Here is a 17,500-nt window from a genome sequence, read left to right on the forward strand (position 1 = left end):
GTCAAAGAATTTCTTATAGTCAGAGGAGTTAGGTGAGAGGTATACAGCACAGATAAATTTAGCTTGAGAGTGACCCTGTAGTCGTAGCAAGATGGTGGAAAACTCGAAAGATTCAAGAGCGTGGGCACGAGAGCAGGTTAAGTCGTTGCACACATAAACGCAACATCCAGCTTTGGATTAAAAATGAGGATAGAGAAAGTAAGAGGGAACAGAAAAGGAGCTACTGTCAGTTGACCCAGACACCTGAGTTTCAGTGAGGAAAAGAAGATGAGGTTTAGAAGAGGAGAGGTGATGTTCTACAGATTGAAAATTAGATCTTAGACCACGAATGTTGCAGAAGTTAATGAAGAAAAAGTTGAGGGGGGTGTCAAGACACTTAGGGTCGTTGTCAGAAGGGCAGTCCGACCTGGGGACATTTGTGGTCCCCTCCCCAGATGGGGACTCCGAGGTTGGTGTAGGAGTCGCCATGATGATTTTGAAAATTTGAGTGAAGGGTGTGTGTGTGTGTTAGTAGGTGCTTGTAGTTTTGAGGAAGAGAGTTGTTCTTATGTTATGTTCGCATGAATAGCGACAAATTAATGTGAGAAATGCTTTTCATGAGAGGTAGGTTTAATTAACTGATTAACCTCCTTTTAATACATTCTATGGAACATATTTATTAACATTCTTCGAAAATAAAAACTAGATTCAGTGCATACACAAGAAAAAAACAAAAAAACAAAATCAAGACTTAGTCATCCACAATGCAGGGGTTTACGTTGCAACACTTTCTGTTGATTCATCTCAGGAAACAGGTAATGACAATAGCAGCTGTTCATCGTTATAAACAGAATCCATAATACTAATAAGTGATTGTATATTAATTACGACAATGGCATTGGATTGAAAGTAACTTCATTAGATACTAATTATCTATTCACTCCTTTGCTACTCTCTCTCTCTCTCTCTCTCTCTCTCTCTCTCTCTCTCTCTCTCTCTCTCTCTCTCTCTCTCTCTCTCTCTCTCTCTATATATATATATATATATATATTCCTGAAAGCTTGGAAAGTCGGCTTGTGAACTCCATGAGACCAATATAAGCATGATCCAACGTGTGTCTTGCCATTTCCGTTTTCTTTACGGAATTTAACAATAGCTAATAGAGTATCTTACCAATATGTCTACCATGAATATATCTCCTAATGTGCTTTACCTGTACTTTGGTGACTTCACAGACTTAGCACTGCAGGAGGATCCGCCAGCTGACGAGGACCAACTGCTGAGCCTTGCACCCTGGCTTCCCCGCGCGTGCTCCGCCCTCTCCTCCAGCACCGTCAACGCCCTCGTCACTCGTGGTAAGCGCCCCCGTTGTGTCCGTGCGTATTACGTGGGTGGGTGGGTGGGTTTACTGTGTCTAAGTTCACGACGCGGTTGAAATAAAAGGTGGTCTTAGTGAAAACTTGGTGAAACAGCACGATTTTGAGTGATCGTTTATGGATGGTGAAGGAAAAGAGGATAGTGTGTGGAGAGAGAGAGAGAGAGAGAGAGAGAGAGAGAGAGAGAGAGAGAGAGAGAGAGAGAGAGAGAGAGAGAGAGGAAGTAGGACTTAGCTCCATGGTCCCTCTTCATTAATGTAGTCAGAGGCAAGGGATGTGTGTGTGTGTGTGTGTGTGTGTGTGTGTGTGTGTGTGTGTGTGTGTGTGTGTGTGTGTGTGTGTGTGTGTCTGTGTTTTACGTGGAGGAATCTAACTACCACCTTCACCATTACCACCGCCACCATCACAACAACAACAACAACAACAACAACAACAACAACAACAACAACAACAATAATAACTACTACTACTACTACTACTACTACTACTACTACTACTACTGCTACTACTACTACTACTACTGCTACTACTTTCCTTCTTCTACTATTACTAAAATAAATTGATGAATAAATAAACAAAGAAAGGAAGAAAAAAAAGCTTCGAACATCTTTTGTATTCTAAATTGATATGTTATTAAGGCCACATTTAAACTTTCACTCCGGATTATCAATCGCAAATCAATGCTTTCACCAACTTAAAATAACACGCGTAACTGACGAAAGAAGAAACGCGAGGTCACACGAAGGTCAAAGCTAGTACAACCAATCAACATCTTTCCTTTACTGGCTGGCATAAAATAGAGAGGCATTTTCCTATTACGACCTCATGTGCCGCCACCGTGTTTCTGGCCCTCAAGGGAACGACCCACCTAGTTACATAAGGCGTGGAGGGCGAGGCACTATCAGTATGCAAAGGCGTACTGCAGGGTGACGCGTGGCTATGTTACCCGTTTTCTTTTCATTACGCCTAGAAGTGAGGAGCATCATACGACAAAGCACGATCACCTCCCCTCCTTGTTGAGCCTCAGCATGCAGCATACAAGTGAAGGCTGGTGGTTGCAAGTACGACCATTTTGTGGTTGCGTAGTTTCGTAACAAGGTGGTTAATGGAGTCTTACAACGGCTTCTGGACCTTATGAACAACACAGCACAGCATAGCATTAGTCACATTCCCTGCTAGTGCAAGTCATGGGTGACGGGAACTGGTGAATACAGGCACCCATACTTGACGGGTTCTCCTGCATCCTTGTTGAGAATTAATGTTCATCATGTGGCAGGATCCGCACTGTTCTCCTGCATATGTTGAAATACGTGACACTACCAGACGAGAACAAACTAGTATAATCTGTTTCATCACCTCCTAGAATTATGATGAAGCGCTTGATGCCTTTTAAGGAGAGCGAAAAGCATCATATATTTTCGTATCTCTATGGATGTGTGATGAAATATTTATTTATTTATTTTTTCTAAGAAGAATATTCTCGTGTATTTCAAGATTTTCAAGAACACATGATGAAATACATGATGCCTTTGTGTGAGAGAGAGAGAGAGAGAGAGAGAGAGAGAGAGAGAGAGAGAGAGAGAGAGAGAGAGAGAGAGAGAGAGAGAGAGAGAGAGAGAGAGAGAGAAAGAGAGAGAGAGAGAGAAAGAGAGAGAGAGAGAGGAATCATATATTTCAGCATCTCCAGGAAGACATGATGAAACATACGATACTTTCTGAAAATGAAAACAAACGCATGATGCTTTTTGTGAAAGAGAACTAAGAAAAAAAAAAAATCATGCGTCTCAGCATTTGCAGGAACACACGACGCTTTTTGAGAAGGAAGACAAGAGACAGCAATAAATAAACACACTCAAGAATTCCTAATCATAGTACGTACATCATTTTACACAAAAGAACATGGGCATTAAGTGCGGCGGTTTGATCAATGGTAGGATTATGCTGGTGGAGGAGAGAAAGAGAGAGAGGATGTGGCTTAATGCGCTAAACGAACGCAAACCAACAGGCGCGCACTAAACCGGTTCTGCACTCCCGTATCATTAGGCAGGTATACATGACATTACTCGCGGCGTGGGTGCGGGGATGGGACAGGACGAGAAGGAGCATTAAGTGTTATTTCCGCCCCGCTCCCTCCTCCCACTGGCGCCTTACTCTCAGCTGTCTGAACGCTCGTGATTTCCTTTCGAGATTTGAGGGTAATTTCGTGTTTTCGTACATATAAAATGAATGGTTACTTGGTTGAGAGAGAGAGAGAGAGAGAGAGAGAGAGAGAGAGAGAGAGAGAGAGAGAGAGAGAGAGTATATGAATTAATTTGGAGTGCATGAGAATCAATGGCTGCCTGAGAGTTATAGGGCGCCACTGTCACGAGGAGGGGAGTGGAACTGATGGTGAAGACATGTCAACACTTTAGGCTGACAGGCAAATGGTTTTTCCTTTATGAGAAAATGACTTCTATTTTATCCATTAGCTGCTTATTATTTATTACCTCTTCATGTTGGCTCTAATCTTAAACAGCTATGCGGCTTAAATTTTCCGCTGGTACGTAGAAGGAAGGATAAAGTAACTTGTCTAGTATGGAGTACGACTGTACGATTATATTGGACAGAGCTGCACAATAAATATATTCAATGAATTTAAACATACAAAATAAATGGTAGAAATATAATTGCATTGTACTGAAGTGTTCATTAATGTAATCAAATACTGTACTTCAGTACCTGCACAACAACCCAATTATAAATGAAGTTGTAAATATACAAATATATCATAATATAAGTGCATTGAAATAATGTTCAGCACTGACACTCGTGGGCAGTGTGGATTTTCGACGTAAATTTTAGCTGTTTTCCAAGCTTAGAATGAAATTAATTCAAACACCGAGACAACAAGTGATTGACACGTGGCACTAACTTCCCAGCTTCATATTATTACCAAAGGAATAGTACATAAGAGATGACAAAGTAGGAATGAACGTCAGCTGACCCGTTGGCCGTTGCCATGCGTTTGTGTTACGTTACATTTATAGAAACTGAGAGACGTAAGACAGTAAAAATGAAGGTGCCTCTCCAAAGCGCTCACTAAGATAAAGTACCTACGTCAAGAATGATAATACTTGTCGGACTAAATGGTTAAGACGAATTTCTACGTACTCTGTTGTAACTATCCCCTCAACAACACTTACTTTAGCAGACGAGACCGAGGATTCTCAACAAGGAAGACACGGATGCTTAGAAGGATGTGCGAATGCTGTATAACCCTCCGCGAATAGCACTGTCATTCCCATAGCTTCTTAACTTCATGAGGCTGAACTTCAGTGCAAAAAAATATATAAAGTCGTAGAAAGGGCATCTGAGTTACAGAAAAATGTATGAGCAGGTTTCCACAATTATCACTGCCTTTTTCTATGCCTTCTCAATGTTTCTATACTTACTGTGTGGGACTCACGAATTTGTAGTCATACAAAGAGCACCAGAAGCAACCAAAGGCGATATCCAGTGACATCATAGCATTAGCACTGATATATTTAAATGCAGGATGTGTTCATGTTGGTAACGATATCTTACACATTAAAAGGAACTGCTAATGTATTCTCATGTACTGCAAAGTTTCTTAAGCAGAGAGAGAGAGAGAGAGAGAGAGAGAGAGAGAGAGAGAGAGAGAGAGAGAGAGAGAGAGAGAGAGAGAGAGAGAGAGAGAGAGAGAATTGTGATTATATTTGCTAAGCACTGCGATATCTCCTAAAGAGAATGGTATGTTTTCTTATTCGTCACAAGAGGCTCAATCAAGACACTCAACGTGGAATCCTTCATTAATGCTCGAAATGAGGGGGGGGGGGGAAAGTAGCAGCTGCATCCACAAATCGGTATTGACAAGGCTTTCAATAATTACCAGTGTGGTCGCTAAGGATGCACACAGACAGGGCAGTGCGTTGGACCCTTGCGTTGATACTGACGCTATTTGTCAGATCTAGAAGCTTTACTACTTCCTGCCGGCAGCTTGTCTCTGTTTCAGGACGAACTTAACAAGATGGGATGATGTAATGAGCGCGGGAGGTGAAGACACGTGCTGGTCCTGGCCGCTCCCTCACTCCCTCGCCCTGTCATGCCCCGCCATCTGTCGTCTCCGGGGCAACGAGGCTTAACATGCATCCTTATGTCCTTAAGGCGACAATTGTGAGACACGCACTGGAGTTGTTCTCATCCGGTTTATCACACACACAAAATAACACATATGCTATGTATGGTACGAATTGAAGCTGTTTTGTTACAAAGTAAATGCTTGGAGGAAAGAAATCCCCGTAAATAGCTGAAATTTAAGCGATAAAAAGTAAGAAATATTAAAGTTTCTGCGGAATTTTCTACAATTTTTTTTCATAATTTTTTTCGCATCCTCAATAGAGATTTGCAGGCATCCTTTAAACAAGCATGGAAGATCATGGCCCGGCGAAACCCTGACGTCAGACACAGTAATGATCCGTCCCTCTCTTACTTTTTTCCTGGTGGCGTGAAACAAGCTGTTGGGAGGGGAGAGAGAGGTCTGCAGATACGCGTTTCTTCCACTACGGAGACACGACAAATTCAATTTAAACTATAAAGTGGAATGTCTGACGGCACAAAAGGGAGAGGTCCTCAGGTTTTCAAGTGGGTCATTGAGGTTTTGTTGGACGTGGGGGGCGGTGTGAACGTGAAGGGTCTGTCGTCTACTTATAATTTACATGCCACCATAAAGGTCATGGCATTGAGTCCCTCGGGCAGGGATGCGGACCTTGGCGAGGGTCGTGATCGTGCAGTGCCACTCTTGTTATAGGACATGGGTAATACTTGTAACGGTGGTGGTGGTTGTAGTGGTGGCGGTGGTGGTAATAAGACGGTGTGGTGACGTTAATTAATAGAGGTGGTGGTGGTGGTAGTGGTGGTGGAGATAAGACTGTGTTGACATTGGTGGAGGTGGTGGGGCCAAGGCGGTGATGGCACTGTAGCTGCTGCTGGAGGTGATGACAATGAATGTCACCTCTCAGGAAGGAGCCGCTCTCACTAACCAGCGAAGGGAAGCCAGAGTGTAGTTAGTGTTCTCACATTTAGAAGTAGTGGTGTTTGTAAGCTAAACCAAATAACCTTTATTATAATCTAACCGAAACAAGCAGTTAGAGGACACAAACAACACAACAAGAGGGTGGGAAATTATGTCAATTTGAAGTCTTGAAACCCTGCACCCATCAGTCATCCCCACAAAGCCACCGCGCGACTTAGGAAATTGCGTGCCACATCTTGTTCCCTTTTGCAAAATACAGCTCCTCTTGTCCTCTTGCATGAGTCGACACGTCTCGAGTTAGTATGAAACAGCTGTTTTCTAATTAGCATCATCTAGAAGGGCTGGTCATGCTGTCGGTGTCACGACCTCCTTCACACAGGCTCAGTTTCGAGGGTACAAAGCGTGAACGGTGTGGAGCTTGAGACAGTGTGAACATACATTATGCTACCTTGTTGTTAAGAGCCACGCCAACGAGGAGTAGTAGTGTGTTCAGCTAGATTCTTTCATAACGCAGAGGGCACATTAACTTTTACTCGTTATGTTAGAAACAACATGCAATGCTTGAATTTCATAAAGTTTACTATCTTCTCGATCCTACAGAATCACTGTTTACTGCAGTCACCAAGATGGCAAAGATAGGTTTAATTCACATGCTGGGCTTAAACTTGAGTCGGGTTCACTGTATCAGGTTCTGTAAGTTAACAGTTTTTATAAGACTGTCTTTTAAGATATATATTTTTCCACACAGTAGCGTAGCTTCGTGGTAAAACTCACACTAGCATAAAGACTTGGTCCGATGAGCATCTTTTTTATGATTTTATTTGCTCAGTATTTTTCTCATTCATTTTTACAGGGAGGGAGTGGCAGTTCAGTGAGACGGTAGGGTGTGCGCTCGCAGGTTATATGGCGGCGCCAGGCAACCATTAACTCTTATGAAGTGTTTTATGACTCGGGTGCACTAAGATCCTTCTCATTGTCTTCATTTTGGCAAGTAAACCACTCTGAGCTACTCAGAACAAGCGTCTGGCCTCATTCAAAGACGTGTTTGTAGATGCAATTTCATACGTAAAGAATCACTTAAGTGCAATATAATTTTTCGTAAAACGAGACGTCTTCTTTGCTTGTGTGTACGAAAAAAAACTTCTAGTCATAAATAATGTAGTTCATTCCCTGCAACGCTGTAGTAAAATTTACACCATGGGATCACTTTGCTTTCTTAAGTTCGTGGACTCCTCAACCCCTTCCGCTGAGGAAGCAGAGCCAGATGTGTGAGTTTAAGTTTACCGTATCACGCGTTTGTAGACAAGAGTACCTTTGATCATTGCTTCAGGGTGGCAGTGTTTGAACGGCTTCATGGATCGTGTTCCACACCTCAGTATAACATACGTTTATGTTTTGTTTGGTTAGTCTCGTTTTTTTTTTTTGTGTGTGTAGACTGACAAGTTAAAAAAAAAAGTCAAACATGTTTTCCGAACGTGCTTGTAATAGTTAGGGAAAAAAAAAAAAAAAAAAAAAAATCCTTAGGTTGGCAGTGGCATGCACTACGCAAATATATATACACTTCAAACCTCCAGCTGCTATTTCCCTGTGTTTCTTCACGAGCACTACGGCTGACACTCATTGCTGGTGATGAGTGGGGACAGCTGCCGCCCTCTTGAGCCTGGTGGCCACTAAGCAGGGAAAACACAACCATTCCCCCTCTCAGACGATTACTGACTCCCTGTGAGAAAAAAAGTTTGTGGATGACGTGTTGCTATTGCTCAACACACTGTACATAGAAGGCAATTTATTCAGTTGATATCTATATTAAGAGATGATCTCCATCTTAACCGAACAATACCATACCTGTGAGTGTTCGAAAAACAAACACAAGATGTCTGTGTCTCTTGTCTTTTCTCTGTGATATTACCTCTGTGAAGTTAAAAATAATGTAGCGTTTCTTTTGTGATTACCGAGTCAAGATATTAACACGCACACCCATTCACCTTGATATGAAGTGTTCAAAGCAAGAATTAAGTTTCAAGGTGGGCAAGTCACAAGCCACCTCATCACCCTACTGCATACAACAGTTTACCATTTCCAGTAATAGTTGTTCTGTTTTTTTTCAGCGAACAGTCCTCAACCATTATTATCTGATTATTTCTTCGCATCAAGACACGTGTATGTCAGTCTCCTAAGAAGAAAACGTGTAGGCATCATGCCATTTATCACGCATTATCCCTTAACAGGTGAGCAGTTCAGTGTTGCCAAAGGGTGTGGTACCTCTGGAGAACTTGCTGTACTGGTTGCTGATGCTGCTGCTGCTGCTGTGAAACCTGAGCCTCAGTAAACATGAAACCTCTCAGTAAATTCTAAAGTTCCAAAGTTTTATGTGCGAATAATAATAATAAAATAAAGACTATAATTTCAATGCAAAATGATCATACCTGCTCATTTATGTGTGTCAGTAATGACAGCCTTATGCATATTGTATGCTACACAACAGTAGTTATTAACCTGCGTGGCAAAGACAGTACGGACCTATCAGCATACCTCCCCTTGATCACGGCTACTCCGCTACCGGCTTTCTGTCCTTCAACTACGGGAGCAACAGTCATGAGTCGCTAAGTGTTATCCTCTTTCTCGTCACGCCAGGCATACATTCCCACGGGAACTCCAAATCTCTTCTTCAAGTGAGATAAATAACTATCCTGTCACGAAGAGGATCCTGGTGTAAAGGCAAAACTAACAAGTTGGACAAGGTTTTAATGTGTCTTCTGTTATTATGCCAATATCAACAACACCAATTATTACGCAGTACTGTCATAAAGGAAGGAAACAGAAACGCCGCAACTAATACGTCACCTCCACCACCGCCACCATGACTACCACCAACTACAAACATGATTAATGCTATTACATAAAAAAAGACAAGATCCGTTGGTACCAATGCAACAAGTGGAAGAGCAACAATAAGAGCAACAACAACAATACCACCAATAACAAATAAGATGAAGATAAAGACGGAGACGACGCCGACGACAGCGACAAAGACTACGACGCAAGACTACAATGCAAAATCAGCAACATCTGTTACTTTAATTACCACTAAAATTACTACAACTATTTACAATTTAAAATATATGGTCATGTATCATGTTGACGTTTAAAAAAGTAGAGGTACGAGCACAGTTGCGAAGATACAGTATTCGCTCTTCTATATGCTACCAGCGCTGCACTCGTGGTGAATACTGAAGTTATTGCGGACGAGGGGAGAATGCAGCAGTGATGAAGATTAACAACAATTTATGGAGTGATGAAAGAGAGGCGAGGACTGGATGATGAAACTGACAAAAATGTAGTCTGTATCTGAGGTCAGTAATATTCCTTTGACCATATTTGTGTAGTACTGCAGGCTTGTTCTACAAAGACTCGGGTGAAAAGAAGAGAAGTGCAAGGATCTGAGCTTCTGATGGCTTGCGGACTTGTGGAGATGAGGAACACGGGGCAATGCAATGCGAGCAGTAATAACTACTGGTGGTTTATGGACAGTGCAGAGCCATTAGAGGTACTTGACTAAATATACTGATCTTAACTTCCCAGCCTTGAAAGTACTTAATAAAACATACCCAACACTAAATAGCAGGAAATAACTACTTTTTCAGAATTAGAAAAAGAACGCTAACCAAGTTGAAGCACTAAGCAAGTTGAAGATACCAATCGTTCTCATACTTCTTGCAATCTCTAATTTGAGTTTAATTCACTTCGAACCTCAAAATAAAAAAAAAGTAAAAAATATATAATAATTCGCCAATACAGACATGCTACAACATCTGAAGGATGGTAAAGATTTTTTTTTTTTTATGTAGGAAGAACACTGGCCGAGGGCAACAAAAATCTAATAAAAAAAATGCACACTGAAATGCCAGTCCCATAAAAGGGTCAAAGCAGTGGTCAAAAATTGATGAATAAGTGTCTTGAAACCTCCCTCTTGAAGGAATTCAAGTCATAGGAAGGTGGAAATGCAGAAGCAGGCAGGGAGTTCCAGAGTTTACCAGAGAAAGGGATGAATGATTGAGAATACTGGTTAACTCTTGCGTTAGAGAGGTGGACAGAATAGGGGTGAGAGAAAGAAGAAAGTCTTGTGCAGCGAGGCCGCGGAAGGAGGGGAGGCATGCAGTTAGCAAGATCAGAAGAGCAGTTAGCATGAAAATAGCGGTAGAAGACAGCTAGATATGCAACATTGCGGCGGTGAGAGAGAGGCTGAAGACAGTCAGTTAGAGGAGAGGAGTTGATGAGACGAAAAGCTTTTGATTCCACCCTGTCTAGAAGAGCAGTATGAGTGGAACCCCCCAGACATGTGAAGCTTACTCCATACATGGACGGATAAGGCCCTTGTACAGAGTTAGCAGCTGGGGGGGGGTGAGAAAAACTGGCGGAGACGTCTCAGAACACCTAACTTCATAGAAGCTGTTTTAGCTAGAGATGAGATGTGAAGTTTCCAGTTCAGATTATAAGTAAAGGACAGACCGAGGATGTTCAGTGTAGAAGAGGGGGGACAGTTGAGTGTCACTGAAGAAGAGGGGATAGTTGTCTGGAAGGTTGTGTCGAGTTGATAGATGGAGGAATTGAGTTTTTGAGGCAATGAACAATACCAAGTTTGCTCTGCCCCAATCAGAAATTTTAGAAAGATCAGAAGTCAAGCGTTCTGTGGCTTCCCTGCGTGATATGTTTACCTCCTGAAGGGAGGTAGTTTGAGGGATTAGAACGGTCACCCTTTTTAGGAACAGGCTGAATGTAGGCAAACTTCCAGCAAGAAGGAAAGGTAGATGTTGACAGACAGAGCTGAAAGAGTTTGACTAGGCAAGGTGCAAGCACGGAGGCACAGTTTCGGAGAACAATAGGAGGGACCCCATAAGCCTTCCAAGGGTTTAGGCCAGCGAGGGCATGGAAAACATCATTGCGAAGAATTTTAATACGTGGCATGAAGTAGTCAGAGAGTGGAGGAGAGGGAGGAACAAGAAAAAAATCGTCCAAGGAAGAGTTTTTAGCAAAGGTTTGAGCGAAGAGTTCAGCTTTAGAAATAGAAGTGATAGCAGTGGTGCCATCTGGTTGAAATAGAGGAGGGAAAGAAGAAGCAAAGTTATTGGAGATATTTTTGGCTAGATGCCAGAAATCACGAGGGGAGCTAGATCTTGAAAGGTTTTGACATTTTCTGTTAATGAAGGAGTTTTTTGGCTAGTTGGAGAACAGACTTGGCATGGTTCCAGGCAGAAATATAAAGTGCATGAGATTCTGGTGATGGAAGGCTTAAGTACCTTTTGTTGGCCACCTCTCTATCATGTATAGCACGAGAACAAGCTGTGTTAAACCAAGGTTTAGAATGTTTAGGACGAGAAAAGAGTGAGGAATGTACGCCTCCATGCCAGACACTATCACCTCTGTTATGCGCTCAGCACACAAAGACGGGTCTCTGACACGGAAGTAGTAGTCATTCCAAGAAAAATCAGCAAAATACCTCCTCAGGTCCTCCCAACTAGCAGAGGCAAAACGCCAGAGGCACCTTCGCTTAGGGGGATCCTGAGGAGGGATTGGAGCGATAGGATAAGATATAGATATGAGATTGTGATCGGAGGAGCCCAACGGAGAAGAAAGGGTGACAGCATAAGCAGAAGGATTAGAGGTCAGGAAAAGATCAAGAATGTTGGGCGTATCTCCAAGACGGTCAGGAATACGAGTAGGGTGTTGCACCAATTGCTCTAGGTCATGGAGGATAGCAAAGTTGTAGGCTAGTTCACCAGGATGGTCAGTGAAGGGAGAGGAAAGCCAAAGCTGGTAGTGAATAGTGAAGTCTCCAAGAATGGAGATCTCTGCAAAAGGGAAGAGGGTCAGAATGTGCTCCATTTTGGAAGTTAAGTAGTCAAAGAATTTCTTATAATCAGAGGAGTTAGGTGAGAGGTATACAGCACAGATAAATTTAGTATGAGAGTGACTCTGTAGTCGTAGCCAGATGGTGGAAAACTCGGAAGATTCAAGAGCGTGGGCACGAGAGCAGGTTAAGTCATTGCGCACATAAACGCAGCATCCAGCTTTGGATCGAAAATGAGGATAGAGAAAGTAGGAGGGAACAGAAAAGGGGCTACTGTCAGTTGCCTCAGACACCTGAGTTTCAGTGAGGAAAAGAAGATGAGGTTTACAAGAGGAGAGGTGGTGTTCTACAGATTGAAAATTAAATCTTAGATCGCGAATGTTGCAGAAGTTAATGATGAAAAGTTGAGGGGGGTGTCAAGACGCTTAGGGTCGTCGACAGAAAGACAGTCCGACTTGGGGACAATTATGGTCCTCTCCCCAGATGGGGACTCCGAGGCTGGTGTAGGAGTCGCCATGATGATTTTAAAATTTTTGAGTGAAGGGTGTGTGTGTTATTAGGTGCTTGTAGTTTTGTGTGGAGGAAGAGAGTTGTCTTTAGAGGGCAGTGTGTGACTGCCCCCTTGTGTTGTGAGACACAAAGGGAAACGTTCAGTGAGGTCACAGCTGGGTTTAATTATAAGTTCACAGCACCCCCTGAACAGTGCTTTAGACCTCACTGGGAGTAATTATCGTTTCGGCAGGTGTCTACTGCCTCCTCCTGTGTACTGCCTCCTCCTGTGATGATGAAAATAACAAGTACTGGTCTTAGATTCGTATTAAAAAAAACGCCTTGTTCCCTCACTACCTCTATTTCCAAAGGGCACAGAGATATTTAGCCGGGCTCTCAAGAGTGTTTCTCCTGTAGAATGTAGAAGTCTTGTTAACATAAAAACACCTTTTAAAACCTTTATAACCTCAACTAAAGCCTTTTGAATGTGATGGAGGTGCGGCGCAGTGTTTCATAATATGTTGCTTACCATCCTGACCTTAAGTGAGTGGAAATGCGCCTCACAGATCCTCCCCGTTTGGCAGGGGTGTGCGGGACGTGATGTGTGTCCAGGTACAGGTCAGCGCCTCCGCCTGCTGGGAGCCACAAGGTCAGGAGGGGTTGTTGGGTAGACAGACCTTTCACCTACGAGTCCACTGGAGATTACTGATTCTCTTTATCCAATGCAGCAACTGGCAGCAACAACAGTAGCAAAAACAACAACAACAACAACAACAACAACAACAACGACAACAACAACAAAAGCAGTAAAAACATCGACTATAACAAGAAGAAGAAGAAGAAAAAGAAGAAGAAGAACAACAACAACAACAGCAACAACAACAGCAACAACAACAACAACAACAACAACAACAACAACAACAACAACAACAACAACAACAACAACAACAACAACAACTACAACAGCAGCAGCAGTAGCAGCAACAACAGCAGCAGCAGCAGCAGCAACAACAACAATGAGAAAAATCTTTACCATCAGGAATAACAAAGTGAATCACAAGATTTTTTCTCTTTCACCATTCCAATATGTTCATGTGTTTCTATACATGCATACATATTTTATGTATCACATGATACACGATTTTGCTGTTTCTTTTATATGTATTGATATCTATGGATATATCTACATCTGTAATAAACTATGAAGGTAGTGAAGTAATTTAGAATAAGAAAAGAACAATGGGGTAATGGGATAATTAAATATACTCGTAGTTTTGACCAGTAAAACGGCTCGGAAAGCGATTGACGAGCGAACCTGTTAGTAATGAGAGAGTGGCAATTTCAGGTACCTTGCAGATCGCGCACTAGCCTAATATTTAAAAAAAGATCAATCTAGCTCGAAACTTTGCGAAAGCCCAATGGTTGTGCTGTATACCGTTGAATAGGAAATTTTATTCTACGTTCACTGGTATGTGTCCGGTGTGTTAAGAGAAAAAAAAGTTAGTGAAAACTGAGAAATTTTGAAAAAAAAATCCCATTTTCGACACCCTTCTACGTTTTGCAAATTACCCATTGATTTTATTAAATAGAAGAGATGAACACTATATCACATAAAATTGATAGAGTTGTGCTGTCATATGGAGCTAATTTCGTTACGATCGCACATGTAGTTCCGGAGATATTAGCGTCTGAATAGCGTTACGGTCGGGCCAGGCTGCTCAGAATGAAACAACCTCCACAAGTAAACTTCGCTTCGCTCTTAATTGTTGTTCTGGTGGAGTGAAAGCAACAACAATGAGCGGAAAGAAAATATTATAAATAAAAGAACAAGCCATCTAACATTAACATCCAAGAGAATAATTCAGATGGTATGATCTTAATTGCTCGACAGAAAACAAAATACTCGTTTAAGGCAGATAATATATTAATGTAAGTGAGGTTATAGACATAAGTAACGATAAATGCGAGACAGACCAGTTTGTATAAGTAAGACTCATATTTTTAAATGCTATGGGCTTTCATCAGGACTTGTTTCCTTACTGATAGCACAGAGTGCTTGTGAAGCTATCACTAGAATCATGAAAACAGCTTTGAAAACCCGACTGACATTCACTTGGGTCTTTTCAAAGCAGCTGAGATGAGACCCCAGAACGTGTGATAATACGATCTAGCGTGGAAGGAGTGGAGTGTGGAGGCGAGAAGAAATCAGTATAAAGCAGGGTTACATTTCAGCTGTTGGCTCTCTTACTCTGAAAAAGGCAGCAGCTGAAGTGTAAGATATATGCTCGTAAAATTCCTCTGCCTTATTTTTTGTTTCCACATTACTATACGTACAGACGTTTGTCTCTGGTGAAAGCAAACTGGTTTACCTCGTGAGGCGATTTCCAGTTTCCTTATTGGAAACACTACGCCCTGTGCACCTTTACAACTAGACTCGCCTCGGAGCAAGCAGTTAATATTCATCTTTGAGTGAGTAACTGAATGAAGCAAGTGACCATAAATGCCAGACATCTGAGGTCATATGGCATTATATCATTGAAGGAGTAAACGGTAATGTGAAGAGAACAACACAATGATTTAACTCTTTCACTGATGGACAATTCTTTTCCCATTTACAACTTTTCAGACTCCCACTTTTGTATTACAGTCTCTTCCACTGTTCTGAAGGCTGGAAAAAAAAAATTAAACAAATTTCACAATGCTCTTACTGTTAACAACGCACGACCATATGAGTGAGAAGGTTGGTGGAAGGTGATATGACAAGAGTGTGAGTATTTTAGCTTATACCACGACGAGTCAACTCGTTAGTTTAAGACAAGCACAGCTGAGGTGTGTAGACAAACGGCAAAGTATGACTGTGGACATGACATTGAATTTTTTTTTTTCATATATAGACTTCAAGGTAAACATGACGCCCTTGAGTAGAAGTAGCGAGTGTTTGGCATGGAAGGAAGGTTGATGGAACGACAATTTCTCATGGGAATGCATTGAACTAACATAAATAAAAGGAAACATTATACACATTGAATTAATGATGACACATTTGAGGAAATTATTACTGGACTTTTCATTCGTCAGCAGGCAATGCGTACTTGGGAGCACGATGAGATATCAATAATTTGTCACACAGCAGAGAAATAGTGACGAATGTACAGGAACCGGTAAAATATGACAACAAAGCTTCAAATGAGCAGTAGTGGAGATTATAATGGCGACTAGGAAACGTTCGTAATGCCACACCGACACAACTGGAACTCACTATTTGAACTTTTCCCTTTAATACTCCCTTATGTTAACAAATGCAAAGGTCAGTGTGTTACTTTTTCCTTGTAAGAATAGTGGGTTATCTCATGGCGGGTGTGTGGCGGCTTCAGGGTCACAGGCAGAGGCGGTGATGGAGGTGGAGGCCGCCTGTCCACACCTACACTACGAGAACGTGACGCAGGAGGTGGTGTACGCCTGGTCCTTCATCGATGCACTCTACTTCTCCATGACCGTCACCACCACCATTGGTAAGCTTCCCTCCCCCCCTCTTTCTCTCTCTCTCGTTCTTGAAATATGAAACAATAAGATTTCTTCATAACGTATGTATATATATTTTCGTACATGCATTCCAAACTGAATAAATATCTTCCTTTTTAACAAGTTTTTCTCTTCCCTTTAACTAAGCAGCCCATAGGAAAAAGGTAAGTATGTGACTGACTTATTCCTCCCCTCAACTTGTTTCCTATTCACTGCAAAGAAAAAAAAAGTAAAAAAAAAAAATATATACGAATGATCAATTCCGTCATGCATGTGTCTATTCCCTCCCGTCATGACTCCAGGGTACGGCCACCTCACGCCGAAGAGTTCGTGGAGCCGCATCGTGTGCATCCTGTACTCCTTAGTGGGCATCCCCCTCACCGGCATGCTGCTGGCGTGGACGTCAAACTTTTTTGGCGATAAACTTCTCCAACTGTTTAAGTCCAGGGTGAGCTGTTTTGTTATTTGAAATTATCATTAGATCTTCGTCACCTGTACGTGTACTGTGACTGTCTTCGTGAACACGCGATAATAGCTGCCACTGACACCTCCGTCTGATTTGTGAGTGCTGCCATCAGCCATCTTTGAATCTCAACATTTCACAGCTAAGTGACGAGAGGCAACAATCCCACACTTTCATCGCCGCCGCCACCGTCATCTACATCACGCTGGGGTTCGTGGTGTTTATCTTCCTGCCCGCGGCGTTACTCTCGTCGCTGGAGGGTTGGAGCTACCTGACGGCCGTCTATTACAGCTACATCACCCTCACCACTATTGGATTTGGTGACTACGTTACTGGTGGGTCCGTCAAGGAAGGGTGGTGGAAATATGTTTGTGTGTGTGTGTGTGTGTGTATGTGTGTGTGTGTGTGTGTGTGTGTGTGTGTGTGTGTGTGTGTGTGTGTGTGTGTGTGTGTGTGTGTGTGTGTGTGTGTGTGTGTGTGTTAACGATGCAAATCAGCCTCTGCGTCTCTTATTCCAGGCAATGAATTCAAGGGTACAAACTTATACGTGTACCAGATCGGAGTCATTATGTGGATCATAGTGGGGCTCGGCTACTGGGTGATGGTGGCCAACTTCATCACCAAGGCTTTGGCGTCCAAGCGTCTCACCACTTCCATGAAACGCCGGGCCGAGGAGATGAAGAAATTGATGCAGCAAGTTGGCATAAAAAATCATGACCCGGCCTTCCTCCGCCAGCATTCCAAGGCCACCATCAACCTCATGCTGCAGGTGAGGAGGGCAGAGCGAAGGG

The 17,500-nt window shown here is 42.4% G+C and overlaps 1 protein-coding gene across 2 annotated transcripts in view; it reads left to right on the top strand.

Annotated features, from left to right (window-relative positions):
- Positions 1–17,500, top strand: part of LOC135109090 (potassium channel subfamily K member 1-like) — a 27,571-nt gene that overhangs the window by 5,988 nt on the left and 4,083 nt on the right. For both annotated transcript variants that reach the window (XM_064020153.1, XM_064020152.1), the window contains exons 2-6: positions 1,215–1,334; positions 16,099–16,236; positions 16,549–16,694; positions 16,852–17,044; positions 17,228–17,478. In XM_064020153.1, the coding sequence (XP_063876223.1) occupies positions 1,215–1,334; positions 16,099–16,236; positions 16,549–16,694; positions 16,852–17,044; positions 17,228–17,478 (848 nt within the window). The remainder of the gene's footprint in view (positions 1–1,214; positions 1,335–16,098; positions 16,237–16,548; positions 16,695–16,851; positions 17,045–17,227; positions 17,479–17,500) is intronic.

This window comes from Scylla paramamosain, chromosome 18, assembly GCF_035594125.1.
Source record: "Scylla paramamosain isolate STU-SP2022 chromosome 18, ASM3559412v1, whole genome shotgun sequence".
NCBI lineage: Eukaryota > Metazoa > Arthropoda > Malacostraca > Decapoda > Portunidae > Scylla > Scylla paramamosain.